We start from the raw sequence: 15,710 nt of genomic DNA, 5'->3' as shown, positions 1-15,710 counted from the left end.
AAATAATTGTTTTATTGAAGAAAACCTTTGATTAAAAGAAACTTTTCTATATTGAAAACATTGATGAAGCAATTTTTTTAATTGAATTTTTTTTTTTATTGATGCAAATTTTTAATTTTGAAAACATTTATTAAAACACATTTTTATGGATTTAAAACAATTGTTTTATTGAATATTATTTTGGAATAAAAGCAACTTTTCTTTATTGAAAACATTGATTGAAGCTATTTATTGAAAATATGTTTTATTGATGAAATCTTTTTGATTAAAGAAACGTTTTTTCTGTATTTAAAGCTTTATTTAAGCAACTTTTTTTGTAAGCAAAATTTTATTGGGTTAAAAATAATTGTTTTATTGAAGACGATTTTTGATTAAAAGCAACTTTTCTTTATTGAAAAACATTTATTGAAGCAATTCTTTTGGATTGAAAATATTTCTTATTGATGCAACTTTTTTAATATATTAAAAACATTATAAAAACAACTTTTTGGGGATTTAAAATAATTGTTTTATCGAATACATTTTTTGATTAAAAGCAACATTTCTGTATTTAAACCATTTATTGAAGCAATTTTTTAAAAATATATTGAAAACATTGATTAAAACAAATGTTTTGATTAAAAGCAAATTTTCTATAATGAAAACATCGATTAAGCGATTTTGATTTGTTGATGCAAATTTGTTTTATATTGAACACATTTATTGAAAAAAAGAAAAAAAATACAAGCGTCTTTTTTTATTTTGGAAGCAAATGTTTTTGATTGAACAATAAAAAAAAAAATCAAATCTACTTCCACAGAAAACCCGAAAGAATCCCAAAAATAAACGTCTTCCGTCGCTTTTCTTGAAAACAATGTAAATTTTTCTTTCACTTAAAGAATCTTCATTAAAAATCTTAAACGAGTCAAAAGTGCTGAACGACGATCGATAAAGTAATTATGAAAATAACGATCGTTAAAGAATGAAACCTTCAGTAAACGTCGACATCCCATCATACCGGACTCTCCTCCCAGAATAACTTGCCCGGGCTCCTCAGGTCCAGACCCCGGAGCGGCGAGTGAGGCGGGACCGGGTCGAAGCCCAGAAGCTGACGGGTCGTCGACTCCCAGCTCAGGCCCAGCTCCAGGCGGCTGCAGATGCAGGGGTACTGACGGTCGGCCCAGCGGACCCAGACCACGGCTCTGCTCAGCTGATCCCAGTGCTCCGACCTGGGGAGGGGGGGGCAACCGTTAAAGACTGGGAGCTTCACCTCACGAACACAAGGGGGCGCCGGGTCTCACCCGTGCTGCTCCTCCGACTCGCTCAGGTGGAAGAGGGAGCGCAGGAACCGACCCAGATCCACGCTCTTCACCCGCAGCAGCTGCAGGACCAGGAGCGTGGCCAGCAGCCTCAGGATGTCCAGGTGAGCCGTCGCACCTGCACAGGTGTGTGAGGGGGGGGGAGGGAGGGAGGTTGAAGCGAGACTCGGGCGAGCGACTCGACTGCGGGCGACTCACCCAGAGAACAGATGCCTTTGCTGGTGAGGAAGTCGTCGGCCAGGACGGAGACGTTCATGGTGATGAGGGTTCCCAGGTCGGGGGTCAACTCCCAGAATCCCTCCTGCAACGTTTAACACGATGAACAAGACTGACTATTATTGATGACATTTAGCCCCCAAACAATACTGACAGAACAACTTATTAATGACATTAAACCCCAAATAATACTGACAGAACAATTTATTGATGACATTAAGCCCTAAAATAATACTGACAGATCAACTTTTTGATGACATTTATCCCCCAAATAATACTGACAGAACAACTTATTGATAACATTTAGCCCTCAAATAATACTGACAGAACAACTTATTAATGACATTTATCCCCCAAATATTACTGACAGAACAACTTATTAATGACATTCAGCCCCCAAATAATACTGACAGAACAACTTATTAATGACATTTAGCCCCCAAATTATACTGACAGAACAACTTATTAATGACATTAAACCCCAAATAATACTGACAGATCAACTTTTTGATGACATTTATCCCCCAAATAATACTGACAGAACAACTTATTGATAACATTTAGCCCCCAAATAATACCGACAGAACAACTTATTAATGACATTTATCCCCCAAATAATACTGACAGAACAACTTATTAATGACATTTATCCCCCAAATAATACTGACAGAACAACTTATTGATGACATTTAGCCCCCAAATAATACTGACAGAACAACTTATTGATGATATTTAGCCCCAAAATAATACTGACAGAAGACCTTATTGATGACATTAAACCCCAAATAATACTGACAGAACAAATGTTCAAGTCAATGTTTGTTATGTGTGGAAAAAATGACCCCCAAATTAATACTAAAAGAGCAAGTCAATGTTTGTTCCAATGATCAGAAATTTGCCCTAAAATATTTTGCAATATTAAAGTTTGTCAAAACTGAGTCGGAAAATAAAACTGACAGAATGTAATCAAAAGATGATCAACTTCAAGAACTTGAACATTTTTGGAAGAAGAGTTTTGTATTCCTTAAGAACAGATGATCTAGAAAAAAAGACAAACGAGGTCAAAGGAGTAAAAAAAATCTGACCGGACGTTGGAGCTGGAAGATCTCGGTCCATCTTAGATCCGGGTCATCAGGCCCGGACTGTGGTTCGCTGGAGAAAAACAACACCAGCGAGGATAAAATAAGTTAAGATAAGAGAAGGTCACATGTTCAGAACTTACCCTGTACAGCTGGAACCAAAGGACACAACGCTGTCACTCTCATTCAGTTCATCAAGGCAATCATTAGTTATGGTCATAATGTTCTCCACATCTTCCACATCTTCAGCCTGGAGCATATGAGGAGTAAAAGCTGTAGGTGCACGAGACATTCCCCCTGTAAGATGTTTGAAAAGTATATCAGGAGTTTCCATTTGTCAGATAAAATATACATTCAATGTTGTTCAAAGAGTCACGAGGAAGAAGTTAAAGTTATCGATGACTTGATTTACAAATGTGTAACTTGATTTACAAATGTGTAACTTGATTTACAAATGTGTAACTTGATTTACAAATGTGTAACTTGATTTACAAATGTGTAACTTGATTTACAAATGTGTTACTTGATTTACAAATGTGTAAATTGATTTACAAATGTGTAACTTCATTTAAAAATGTGTTACTTGATTTACAAATGTGTTACTTGTTTTACAACTGTCTTACTTGATTTACAACTGTCTTACTTGATTTACAACTGTCTTACTTGATTTACAAATGTCTTACTTGTTTTACAACTGTCTTACTTGATTTACAAATGTCTTAATTGATTTACAACTGTTTTACTTGATTTAAAAATGTGTTACTTGATTTACAAATGTCTTACTTGATTTTTACAAATGTGTTACTTGATTTTTACAAATGTGTTTCTTGATTAACAACTGTCTCACTTTATTTGAAAATGTCTCACTTGGTTTACAAATGTCTTACTTGATCTACAAATGAGTTCCTTGATTAACAAATACGTTACTTAATTTACAAATGTGTTACTTCATTAACAAATAATTTCACTTGATAAGAAGATAAGATTGAACAGACGTGAATGACGAAGATAAAAACATCTACTCACCAAAGGTTGATGTTTCTAAACCTAGGTCGCCTCTGCTGGTCTACACATAATCAGAAAATAAATTAAATTTTCAAATTTAATTTTAAAAAAAAGAAAAAAGATTCAAACTTTTTGTTATGTTTTCATAAATATGTATTCAAATATTCCTCATAGTCTTTTCTTTTCATTTCATTTCTTTTCTCTTGTTGCGTCCAGGATTGTACGTTCTCTGAGACTCTACATGATCTCACCTGAAAACCAAATCCCCCAAAAGAGTGTTGCATCATTGGTTGAACCTCTGGATCTCCAAACATGACACCCATGGACTTCACTGGACCAGAAGGAAGAGCTGTAGGTGCACGAGACATTCCCCCTGTAAGATGTTTGAAAAGTATATCAGGAGTTTCCATTTGTCAGATGAAATAAACATTCAATGTTGTTCAAAGAATCACGAGGAAGAAGTTAAAGTTATCGATGACTTGATTTACATATGCTTTACTTGATTTACAAATGTGTAACTTGATTTACAAATATGTAACTTGATTTACAAATGTGTAACTTGATTTACAAATGTGTAACTTGATTTACAAATGTGTTACTTGATTTACAAATGTCTTACTTGATTTACAAATGTGTTACTTGATTTACAAATGTCTTACTTGATTTACAAATGTCTTACTTGATTTACAAATGTCTAACTTGTTTTACAACTTTCTTACTTTATTTATAAATGTGTTACTTGATTAACAAATGTGTAACTAGATTAAAATAGGTGTAACTTGATTAACTACTGTCTTACTTGATTCACAAATGTCTTACTTGATTTACAAATGTGTTACTTGATTTACAAATGTCTTACTTGATTAACAATTGTGTTACTTGATTAACAATTGTGTTACTTGATTAACAAGTGTGTTACTACTTGATTTACAAATAATTGAATTGATTTACAGATGTGTTACTTCATTAACAACTAATATAACTTGATTTACAAATGTGTTATTTGATATACAAGTGTGTTACTTGATTTACAATTGTGTTATTGGATTTACACATGTTTAACTAGATCTACAAATGTGTTACTTGATTTACAAATGTGTTACATGATTTTTACAAATGTGTTACTTTATATAAAAACGTGTTACTTGATTTACAAATGTATTGCTAAATAAACAAATGTATTGCTACTTGATTTACAACAGTCTTAATTGAGTCACAAATGTGTTACTAGATCTGCAAATGTGTTACTTCATTAATAATTGTGTTTCTGGATTAACAACTGTCTCACTTTATTTGAAAATGTCTCACTTGGTTTACAAATGTCTTACTTGATCTACAAATGAGTTCCTTGATTAACAAATACGTTACTTAATTTACAAATGTGTTACTTCATTAACAAATAATTTCACTTGATAAGAAGATAAGATTGAACAGACGTGAATGACGAAGATAAAAACATCTACTCACCAAAGGTTGATGTTTCTAAACCTAGGTCGCCTCTGCTGGTCTACACATAATCAGAAAATAAATTACATTTTCAAATTTAATTTAAAAAAAAAGAAAAAAGATTCAAACTTTTTGTTATGTTTTCATAAATATGTATTCAAATATTCCTCATAGTCTTTTCTTTTCATTTCATTTCTTTTCTCTTGTTGCGTCCAGGATTGTACGTTCTCTGAGACTCTACATGATCTCACCTGAAAACCAAATCCCCCAAAAGAGTGTTGCATCATTGGTTGAACCTCTGGATCTCCAAACATGACACCCATGGACTTCACTGGACCAGAAGGAAGAGCTGTAGGTGCACGAGACATTCCCCCTGTAAGATGTTTGAAAAGTATATCAGGAGTTTCCATTTGTCAGATGAAATAAACATTCAATGTTGTTCAAAGAATCACGAAGAAGAAGTTAAAGTTATCGATGACTTGATTTACATATGCTTTACTTGATTTACAAATGTGTAACTTGATTTACAAATGTGTTACTTGATTTACAAATGTGTTACTTCATTTACAAATGTGTAAGTTGATTTACAAATGTGTTACTTGATTAACAATTGTGTTAATAGATTAACAATTGTGTTACTTGATTTACAAATGTGTTACTTGATTTACAAATGTGTAACTCGATCTACAAATGTGTAACTCGATCTACAAATGTGTAACTAGATCTTCAAATGTGTTAGTTGATTTACAAATGTATAACTAGATCTACAAATGTGTTACTTGATTTACAAATGTGTAACTAGATCTACAAATGTGTTACTTGATTTACAAATGTGTTACTTAATTTACAAATGTCTTACTTGATTTACAAATGTGTTACTTGATTTACAAATGTCTTACTTGATTTACAAATGTGTTACTTGATAGACAAATGTGTAACTAGATCTACAAATGTGTTAGTTGATTTACAAATGTGTAACTAGATTTACAAATGTGTTACTCGATTAACAAATGTGTTACTTGATTTACAATTGTGTTATTGGATTTACAAATGTTTTACTAGATCTACAAATGTGTTACTTGATTTACAAATGTGTAACTAGATCTACAAATGTGTTAGTTGATTTACAAATGTGTAACTAGATCTACAAATGTGTTAGTTGATTTACAAATGTGTAACTAGATCTACAAATGTGTTACTTGATTTACAAATGTCTAACTTGTTTTACAACTTTCTTACTTTATTTATAAATGTGTTACTTGATTAACAAATGTGTAACTAGATTAAAATAGGTGTAACTTGATTAACTACTGTCTTACTTGATTCACAAATGTCTTACTTGATTTACAAATGTGTTACTTGATTTACAAATGTCTTACTTGATTAACAATTGTGTTACTTGATTAACAATTGTGTTACTTGATTAACAAGTGTGTTACTACTTGATTTACAAATAATTGAATTGATTTACAGATGTGTTACTTCATTAACAACTAATATAACTTGATTTACAAATGTGTTATTTGATATACAAGTGTGTTACTTGATTTACAATTGTGTTATTGGATTTACACATGTTTAACTAGATCTACAAATGTGTTACTTGATTTACAAATGTGTTACATGATTTTTACAAATGTGTTACTTTATATAAAAACGTGTTACGAGATCTACAAATGTGTTACTTGATTTACAAATGTATTGCTAAATAAACAAATGTATTGCTACTTGATTTACAACAGTCTTAATTGAGTCACAAATGTGTTACTAGATCTGAAAATGTGTTACTTCATTAATAATTGTGTTTCTGGATTAACAACTGTCTCACTTTATTTGAAAATGTCTCACTTGGTTTACAAATGTCTTACTTGATCTACAAATGAGTTACTTGATTAACAAATACGTTACTTAATTTACAAATGTGTTACTTCATTAACAAATAATTTCACTTGATAAGAAGATAAGATTGAACAGACGTGAATGACGAAGATAAAAACATCTACTCACCAAAGGTTGATGTTTCTAAACCTAGGTCGCCTCTGCTGGTCTAAACATAATCAGAAAATAAATTACATTTTCAAATTTAATTTAAAAAAAAAGAAAAAAGATTCAAACTTTTTGTTATTTTTTCATAAATATGTATTCAAATATTCCTCATAGTCTTTTCTTTTCATTTCATTTCTTTTCTCTTGTTGCGTCCAGGATTGTACGTTCTCTGAGACTCTACATGATCTCACCTGAAAACCAAATCCCCCAAAAGAGTGTTGCATCATTGGTTGAACCTCTGGATCTCCAAACATGACACCCATGGACTTCACTGGACCAGAAGGAAGAGCTGTAGGTGCACGAGACATTCCCCCTGTAAGATGTTTGAAAAGTATATCAGGAGTTTCCATTTGTCAGATAAAATATACATTCAATGTTGTTCAAAGAGTCACGAGGAAGAAGTTAAAGTTATCGATGACTTGATTTACAAATGTGTAACTTGATTTACAAATGTGTAACTTGATTTACAAATGTGTAACTTGATTTACAAATGTGTAACTTGATTTACAAATGTGTAACTTGATTTACAAATGTGTAACTTGATTTACAAATGTGTTACTTGATTTACAAATGTGTAAATTGATTTACAAATGTGTAACTTGATTTAAAAATGTGTTACTTGATTTACAAATGTGTTACTTGTTTTACAACTGTCTTACTTGATTTACAAATGTCTTACTTGTTTTACAACTGTCTTACTTGATTTACAAATGTCTTAATTGATTTACAACTGTTTTACTTGATTTAAAAATGTGTTACTTGATTTACAAATGTGTTACTTGATTTTTACAAATGTGTTACTTGATTTTTACAAATGTGTAACTTGATTTTTACAAATGTGTTTCTTGATTAACAACTATCTCACTTTATTTGAAAATGTCTCACTTGGTTTACAAATGTCTTACTTGATCTACAAATGAGTTCCTTGATTAACAAATACGTTACTTAATCTACAAATGTGTTACTTCATTAACAAATAATTTCACTTGATAAGAAGATAAGATTGAACAGACGTGAATGACGAAGATAAAAACATCTACTCACCAAAGGTTGATGTTTCTAAACCTAGGTCGCCTCTGCTGGTCTACACATAATCAGAAAATAAATTAAATTTTCAAATTTAATTTTAAAAAAAAGAAAAAAGATTCAAACTTTTTGTTATGTTTTCATAAATATGTATTCAAATATTCCTCATAGTCTTTTCTTTTCATTTCATTTCTTTTCTCTTGTTGCGTCCAGGATTGTACGTTCTCTGAGACTCTACATGATCTCACCTGAAAACCAAATCCCCCAAAAGAGTGTTGCATCATTGGTTGAACCTCTGGATCTCCAAACATGACACCCATGGACTTCACTGGACCAGAAGGAAGAGCTGTAGGTGCACGAGACATTCCCCCTGTAAGATGTTTGAAAAGTATATCAGGAGTTTCCATTTGTCAGATGAAATAAACATTCAATGTTGTTCAAAGAATCACGAGGAAGAAGTTAAAGTTATCGATGACTTGATTTACATATGCTTTACTTGATTTACAAATGTGTAACTTGATTTACAAATGTGTTACTTGATTTACAAATGTGTTACTTCATTTACAAATGTGTAAGTTGATTTACAAATGTGTTACTTGATTAACAATTGTGTTAATAGATTAACAATTGTGTTACTTGATTTACAAATGTGTTACTTGATTTACAAATGTGTAACTCGATCTACAAATGTGTTAGTTGATTTACAAATGTGTAACTAGATCTTCAAATGTGTTAGTTGATTTACAAATGTATAACTAGATCTACAAATGTGTTACTTGATTTACAAATGTGTAACTGGATCTACAAATGTGTTACTTGATTTACAAATGTGTTACTTAATTTACAAATGTCTTACTTGATTTACAAATGTGTTAGTTGATTTACAAATGTGTTACTTGATTTAAAAATGTGTTACTTGATTTACAAATGTGTAACTAGATCTACAAATGTGTTAGTTGATTTACAAATGTGTAACTAGATTTACAAATGTCTTACTTGATTAACAAATGTGTTACTTGATTTACAATTGTGTTATTGGATTTACAAATGTTTTACTAGATCTACAAATGTGTTACTTGATTTACAAATGTGTAACTAGATCTACATATGTGTTACTTAATTTACAAATGTGTTACTTCATTTACAAATGTCTTACATGTTTTTTCCAGGAAGGAATCAGTACTTGGTTTCACCCAACCAGATTGCGGAACAGCTTTGTGCATCCATGGATTGGAGGGCTCTGGAGCTTTGGATGGACGAGGAGGAGGAGGAAGAGATTGAGGAAGAGATTGAGGAGGAAGAGATTGAGGAGGAGGAGGAGGAGGAAGAGATTGAGGAAGAGATTGAGGAGGAAGAGATTGAGAAGGAAGAGATTGAGGAGGAGGAGGAGGAAGAGATTGAGGAAGAGATTGAGGAGGAAGAGATTGAGGAGGAAGAGATTGAGGAGGAAGAGATTGAGGAGGAAGAGATTGAGGAGGAAGAGATTGAGGAGGAGGAGGAGGAAGAGATTGAGGAAGAGATTGAGGAGGAAGAGATTGAGGAGGAAGAGATTGAGGAGGAAGAGATTGAGGAGGAAGAGATTGAGGAGGAAGAGATTGAGGAGGAGGAGGAGGAAGAGGAGGAGGAGGATGAAGACCTGACATTCTCCCTGTAAGATGTTTGAAAAGAATATCAGGAGTTTCCATTTGTCAGATGAAATAAACATTCAATGTTGTTCAAAGAGTCACGAGGAAGAAGTCAAAGTTATTGATGACTTGATTTACAAATGTGTTACTAGATTTATAAATATCTTACTTGATCTATAAATGTGTTACTTGATTTACAAATGTGTTACTTGATCAACAATTGTGTTAGTTGATTTGCAAATGGGTTAGTTGATTTACAAATGTGTAACTAGAACTACAAATGTGTGAGTTGATTTATAAATGTGTAACTAGATTTACAAATGTGTTACTTGATTTACAAATGTGTTAGTTGATTTATAAATGTGTAACTAGATTTACAAATGTGTTACTTGATTTACAAATGTGTTACTTGATTTATAAATGTGTAACTAGATTTACAAATGTGTTACTTGATTTATAAATGTGTAACTAGATTTACAAATGTGTTACTTAATTTATAAATGTGTAACTAGATTTACAAATGTCTTACTTGATCTACAAATGTCTTACTTGATTTACAAATGTCTTACTTGATCTACAAATGTCTTACTTGATTTACAAATGTCTTACTTGATTTACAAATGTCTTACTTGATCTACAAATGTCTTACTTGATCTACAAATGTCTTACTTGATTTACAAATGTCTTACTTGATCTACAAATGTTTTCCGTAATTTACAAATGCTTTACTTGATTTTCAAATGGCTACTCACTTAATTTACAAATGCGTTACTTCATTTACAAATGTCTTACTTGAGTCGTCCAGGAAGGAACCAAGACATAGTGGCACATAACCAGGTTGCTGAAAAGCTTTGTACATCCATTGTTCTGTCTCAAGGAACCTGGATCCAACTTCAGGAGGAGGAGGAAGGACCGTGGATCCACATTCCAACTTCGGATAAGGTTCCACTTGATCGAGAGTGAAGAGGAGGAAGTGAAAGTTATTGATGGCTTGAATTGAACCTGTCACTCCTTCCATCACTCTCACATACTGACACACACACATGCCTCCACGCACGCTCGCACAAACCTGCACAGACGTACATGCACAAACACAAGAACGCACCACAACAGTACACAAAAAGCCGACACGCCCACGCACTAACCTACACACACACACAAGAACACACACGTTCACAAGCAGCACACCCGTACAGTACACACGAGAAAAAAACACACCTGAACACAAACCGCTACAAACATAAGAACACATTAACCCGCACACGCATGCACATACACAAGAATACACAAGAATTCAGAAGCACAAGATGACACATTAACCTGCACACACATGCACATACACAAGAACGCACACACCCGCACAAACACAAGAACACATTAACCCGCACACGCATGCACATACACAAGAATACACAAGAATTCAGAAGCACAAGATGACACATTAACCCGCACACATATGCACATACACAAGAACGCACACACCCGCACAAACACAAGAACACATTAAGCCGCACACACATACACATGCACATACACAAGAATACAGAAGAATTCAGAAGCACAAGATGACACATTAACCTGCACACACATGCACATACACTTGAACACATAAACCTGCAACCTTACACACATGCACATACACAAGAATACACCAAGCCTGCACAAACACAAGAACACATTAACCCCCACACACACACGCACAAACACAAGAAAACACAAGAATGCACAAACACAAGAACACATCAACATGCACACACATGCACAAACACAAGAACACATCAACATGCACACACATGCACAAACACAAGAACACATCAACATGCACACACATGCACAAACACAAGAACACATCAACATGCACACACATGCACAAACACAAAAACACATCAACATGCACACACATGCACAAACACATTAACCTGCACAGACGTGCACAACCACATGAACACATAAACTTTTACACACATGCAGAAACACAAGAATACACAAACACACACCTGCAAAAACACAAGAACACATTAACCTGCCCAACCACAAACATGACAAACACACATATACACATACACACAGATACAAAGACAAACACACACACAGATACAAACACACACACACACACACACACACACCCCACACACACATACATGCACACGCACACACACACCCCCACACACACACACACACACACACACACACACACACACACACACACACACACACACACAGAAACATACATGCACAAACACACTTATACACACAGAAACAAACACAAACAGATACAAACACACACACACACTCAAAAACACACATATACACACACAGATACTAACACACATACACTCAAAGACACACATATACACACACACACAGATACAAAGACAAACACACACACACAGATACAAACACACACACACTCAATGACACACATATACACACACAGATACAAACACACACACACAAACACAGATACACACAGAAACAAACACAAACAGATACAAACACACACACACACTCAAAAACACACATATACACACACACAGATACTAAAACACATTCACTCAAAGACACACATATACACACACACAGATACAAACACCTCACACAATCAATGGCACACATATACACATACAAAGATACAAACACACACACACACAAACACAGATACACACAGAAACAAACACACACGCACATATACAAACACACACACACAGAAACAAACACACACTCAAACGCACACTTAAATACAGACATATAAACAGAGATACAAACACACAAACCCAGATACACACAGAAACACACAAAGACACACACACACACACACACACATATATACACACATACAGATACAAACACACACACACACAAACACAGATACACACAGAAAAACAAACACACACACACAGATACAAAGACATACACTCACACATATACACACACACAGATAAAAACACACACATAAACACAGATACACAAACACACACACAGATACAAACACACACACACACAAACACACACAAACAGAAACATACAAAGACACACACACACACACACTCAAAGACACACATATACACACACACAGATAAACCCAGAAACACACACACACAGATACAAAGACACACACACACACACTCAAAGACACACATATACACACACAAAGATACAAACACACACACACAAACACAGATAAACACAGAAACCCAGAAACACACACACACACAGATACAAAGACACACACACACACTCAAAGACACACATATACACAGACACAGATACAAACACACACACACAAACACAGATAAACACAGAAACACACACACACACACACAAACACAGATAAACACAGAAACCCAGAAACACACACACACAGATACAAAGACACACACACACACTCAAAGACACACATATACACAGACACAGATACAAACACACACACACAAACACAGAAACACACACACAAACACATATACACACACACACACAGATAAAAAGACAAACACACACACACACACTCAAATACACAGATAAACACAGAAACACACACACACACACACACACACACACACACACACACACACACACACTCAAAGACACACATATACACACACAAAGATACAAACACACACACACAAACACAGATAAACACAGAAACCCAGAAACACACACACATACAGATACAAAGACACACACACACACTCAAAGACACACATATACACAGACACAGATACAAACACACACACACAAACACAGATAAACACAGAAACACACACACACACACACACAAACACAGATAAACACAGAAACCCAGAAACACACACACACACACACAGATACAAAGACACACACACACACTCAAAGACACACATATACACAGACACAGATACAAACACACACACACAAACACAGAAACACACACACACACACATATACACACACACACACAGATAAAAAGACAAACACACACACACACACACACACTCAAATACACAGATAAACACAGAAACACACACACACACACACACACACACACACACACACACACACACACACACACACACACACACACACACACACACACACACACACACACACACACACAAACACACACACAAACACACACACAAACACAGATACACACACAGTAAGACACATGCAGGAATGAGTGAATGATTGACAGGTGGAGACAGTAATACTCACCATCAGAAGAGAGAAACTTATCCAAACTAAGTCCAGGACTGAGCGACTCCTCAGGTGGTTCTTCCTCCTCGATTCTGCGTCTGCTTCTGCACTTCTGTACGACAATAGTGTGAACAAACAAATAATTGTGTTGTACTGTCAGTGTTGTATGCGCTCTTGTGGTTTGTATAGACTTGTGTGGTTTGTATAGACTTGTGTGGTTTGTATAGACTTGTGTGGTTTGTATAGACTGCTGTGGTTTGTATAGACTGTTGTGGTTTGTATAGACTGCCATGGTTTGTATAGACTGTTGTGGTTTGTATAGACTGCTGTGGTTTGTATAGACTGTTGTGGTTTGTATAGACTGCCGTGGTTTGTATAGACTGTTGTGGTTTGTGTAGACTGCCGTGGTCTGTATAGACTGTTGTGGTTTGTATAGACTGACGTGGTTTGTATAGACTCTTGTGGTTTGTATAGACTGACATGGTTTGTATAGACTGCTGAGGTTTGTATAGACTTCTTCGGTTTGTATAGACTGCTGTGGTTTGTATAGACTGCCGTGGTTTGTATAGACTGTTGTGGTTTGTATAGACTGCTGTGGTTTGTATAAACTGCCGTGGTTTGTAAAGACTGCCATGGTTTGTATAGACTGCTGTGGTTTGTATAGACTTCTGTGGTTTGTATAGACTGCCGTGGTTCGTATAGACTATTGTGGTTTGTATAGACTGTTGTGGTTTGTGTAGACTGCCGTGGTCTGTATAGACTGTTGTGGTTTGTATAGACTGTTGTGGTTTGTGTAGAATGTTGTGGTTTGTGTAGAATGTTGTGGTTTGTATAGACTGTTGTGGTTTGTATAGACTGTTGTGGTTTGTGTAGAATGTTGTGGTTTGTATAGACTGTTGTGGTTTGTATAGACTGTTGTGGTTTGTATAGACTGCTGTGGTTTGTATAGACTGCCATGGTTTGTATAGACTGTTGTGGTTTGTATAGACTGCCGTGGTTTGTATAGACTGTTGTGGTTTGTGTAGACTGCCGTGGTCTGTATAGACTGTTGTGGTTTGTATAGACTGACGTGGTTTGTATAGACTCTTGTGGTTTGTATAGACTGACATGGTTTGTATAGACTGCTGAGGTTTGTATAGACTTCTTCGGTTTGTATAGACTGCTGTGGTTTGTATAGACTGCCGTGGTTTGTATAGACTGTTGTGGTTTGTATAGACTGCTGTGGTTTGTATAAACTGCCGTGGTTTGTAAAGACTGCCATGGTTTGTATAGACTGCTGTGGTTTGTATAGACTTCTGTGGTTTGTATAGACTGCCGTGGTTCGTATAGACTGTTGTGGTTTGTATAGACTGTTGTGGTTTGTGTAGACTGCCGTGGTCTGTATAGACTGTTGTGGTTTGTATAGACTGTTGTGGTTTGTGTAGAATGTTGTGGTTTGTGTAGAATGTTGTGGTTTGTATAGACTGTTGTGGTTTGTATAGACTGTTGTGGTTTGTGTAGAATGTTGTGGTTTGTATAGACTGTTGTGGTTTGTATAGACTGTTGTGGTTTGTATAGAATGTTGTGGTTTGTATAGACTGTTGTGGTTTGTATAGACTGTTGTGGTTTGTATAGACTGTTGTGGTTTGTATATACTGTATAGACTGTTGTAGTTTGTATAGACTGTTGTGGTTTGTGTAGAATGTTGTGGTTTGTATAGACTGTTGTGGTTTGTATATACTGTATAGACTGTTGTGGTTTGTATAGACTGTTGTGGTTTGTATAGACTGTTGTGGTTTGTATAGACTGTTGTGGTT

The 15,710-nt window shown here is 34.8% G+C and overlaps 1 protein-coding gene across 5 annotated transcripts in view; it reads right to left on the bottom strand.

Moving 5' to 3' along the window:
- Positions 1 to 307: 307 nt before the first annotated feature.
- Positions 308 to 15,710, bottom strand: part of parp4 (poly (ADP-ribose) polymerase family, member 4) — a 65,757-nt gene continuing 50,354 nt past the window's right edge. For 2 of the 5 annotated variants that reach the window (XM_087804481.1, XM_087804482.1), the window contains 16 exons: positions 13,933 to 14,026; positions 10,534 to 10,689; positions 9,273 to 9,764; positions 8,365 to 8,486; positions 8,135 to 8,174; positions 7,282 to 7,403; positions 7,052 to 7,091; positions 5,296 to 5,417; positions 5,066 to 5,105; positions 3,850 to 3,971; positions 3,620 to 3,659; positions 2,737 to 2,890; positions 2,600 to 2,666; positions 1,497 to 1,599; positions 1,281 to 1,416; positions 309 to 1,208 (listed from right to left, as the gene is read on the bottom strand). In XM_087804481.1, the coding sequence (XP_087660607.1) occupies positions 992 to 1,208; positions 1,281 to 1,416; positions 1,497 to 1,599; positions 2,600 to 2,666; positions 2,737 to 2,890; positions 3,620 to 3,659; positions 3,850 to 3,971; positions 5,066 to 5,105; positions 5,296 to 5,417; positions 7,052 to 7,091; positions 7,282 to 7,403; positions 8,135 to 8,174; positions 8,365 to 8,486; positions 9,273 to 9,764; positions 10,534 to 10,689; positions 13,933 to 14,026 (2,067 nt within the window). In that variant the 3' untranslated portion in view covers positions 309 to 991. Of the gene's footprint in view, positions 1,209 to 1,280; positions 1,417 to 1,496; positions 1,600 to 2,599; positions 2,667 to 2,736; positions 2,891 to 3,619; positions 3,660 to 3,849; positions 3,972 to 5,065; positions 5,106 to 5,295; positions 5,418 to 7,051; positions 7,092 to 7,281; positions 7,404 to 8,134; positions 8,175 to 8,364; positions 8,487 to 9,272; positions 9,765 to 10,533; positions 10,690 to 13,932; positions 14,027 to 15,710 lie in introns of all 5 variants that reach the window. The other 3 variants (XM_087804485.1, XM_087804484.1, XM_087804483.1) reach the window with 3 other exon arrangements.

The sequence above is a fragment of the Callionymus lyra genome, chromosome 12 (assembly GCF_982586985.1).
Source record: "Callionymus lyra chromosome 12, fCalLyr1.hap1.1, whole genome shotgun sequence".
Classification (NCBI taxonomy): Eukaryota; Metazoa; Chordata; class Actinopteri; order Syngnathiformes; family Callionymidae; genus Callionymus; species Callionymus lyra.
Note: the sequence above shows the minus strand (reverse complement) of the source record. Positions and strands in the feature narration are given on the sequence as shown.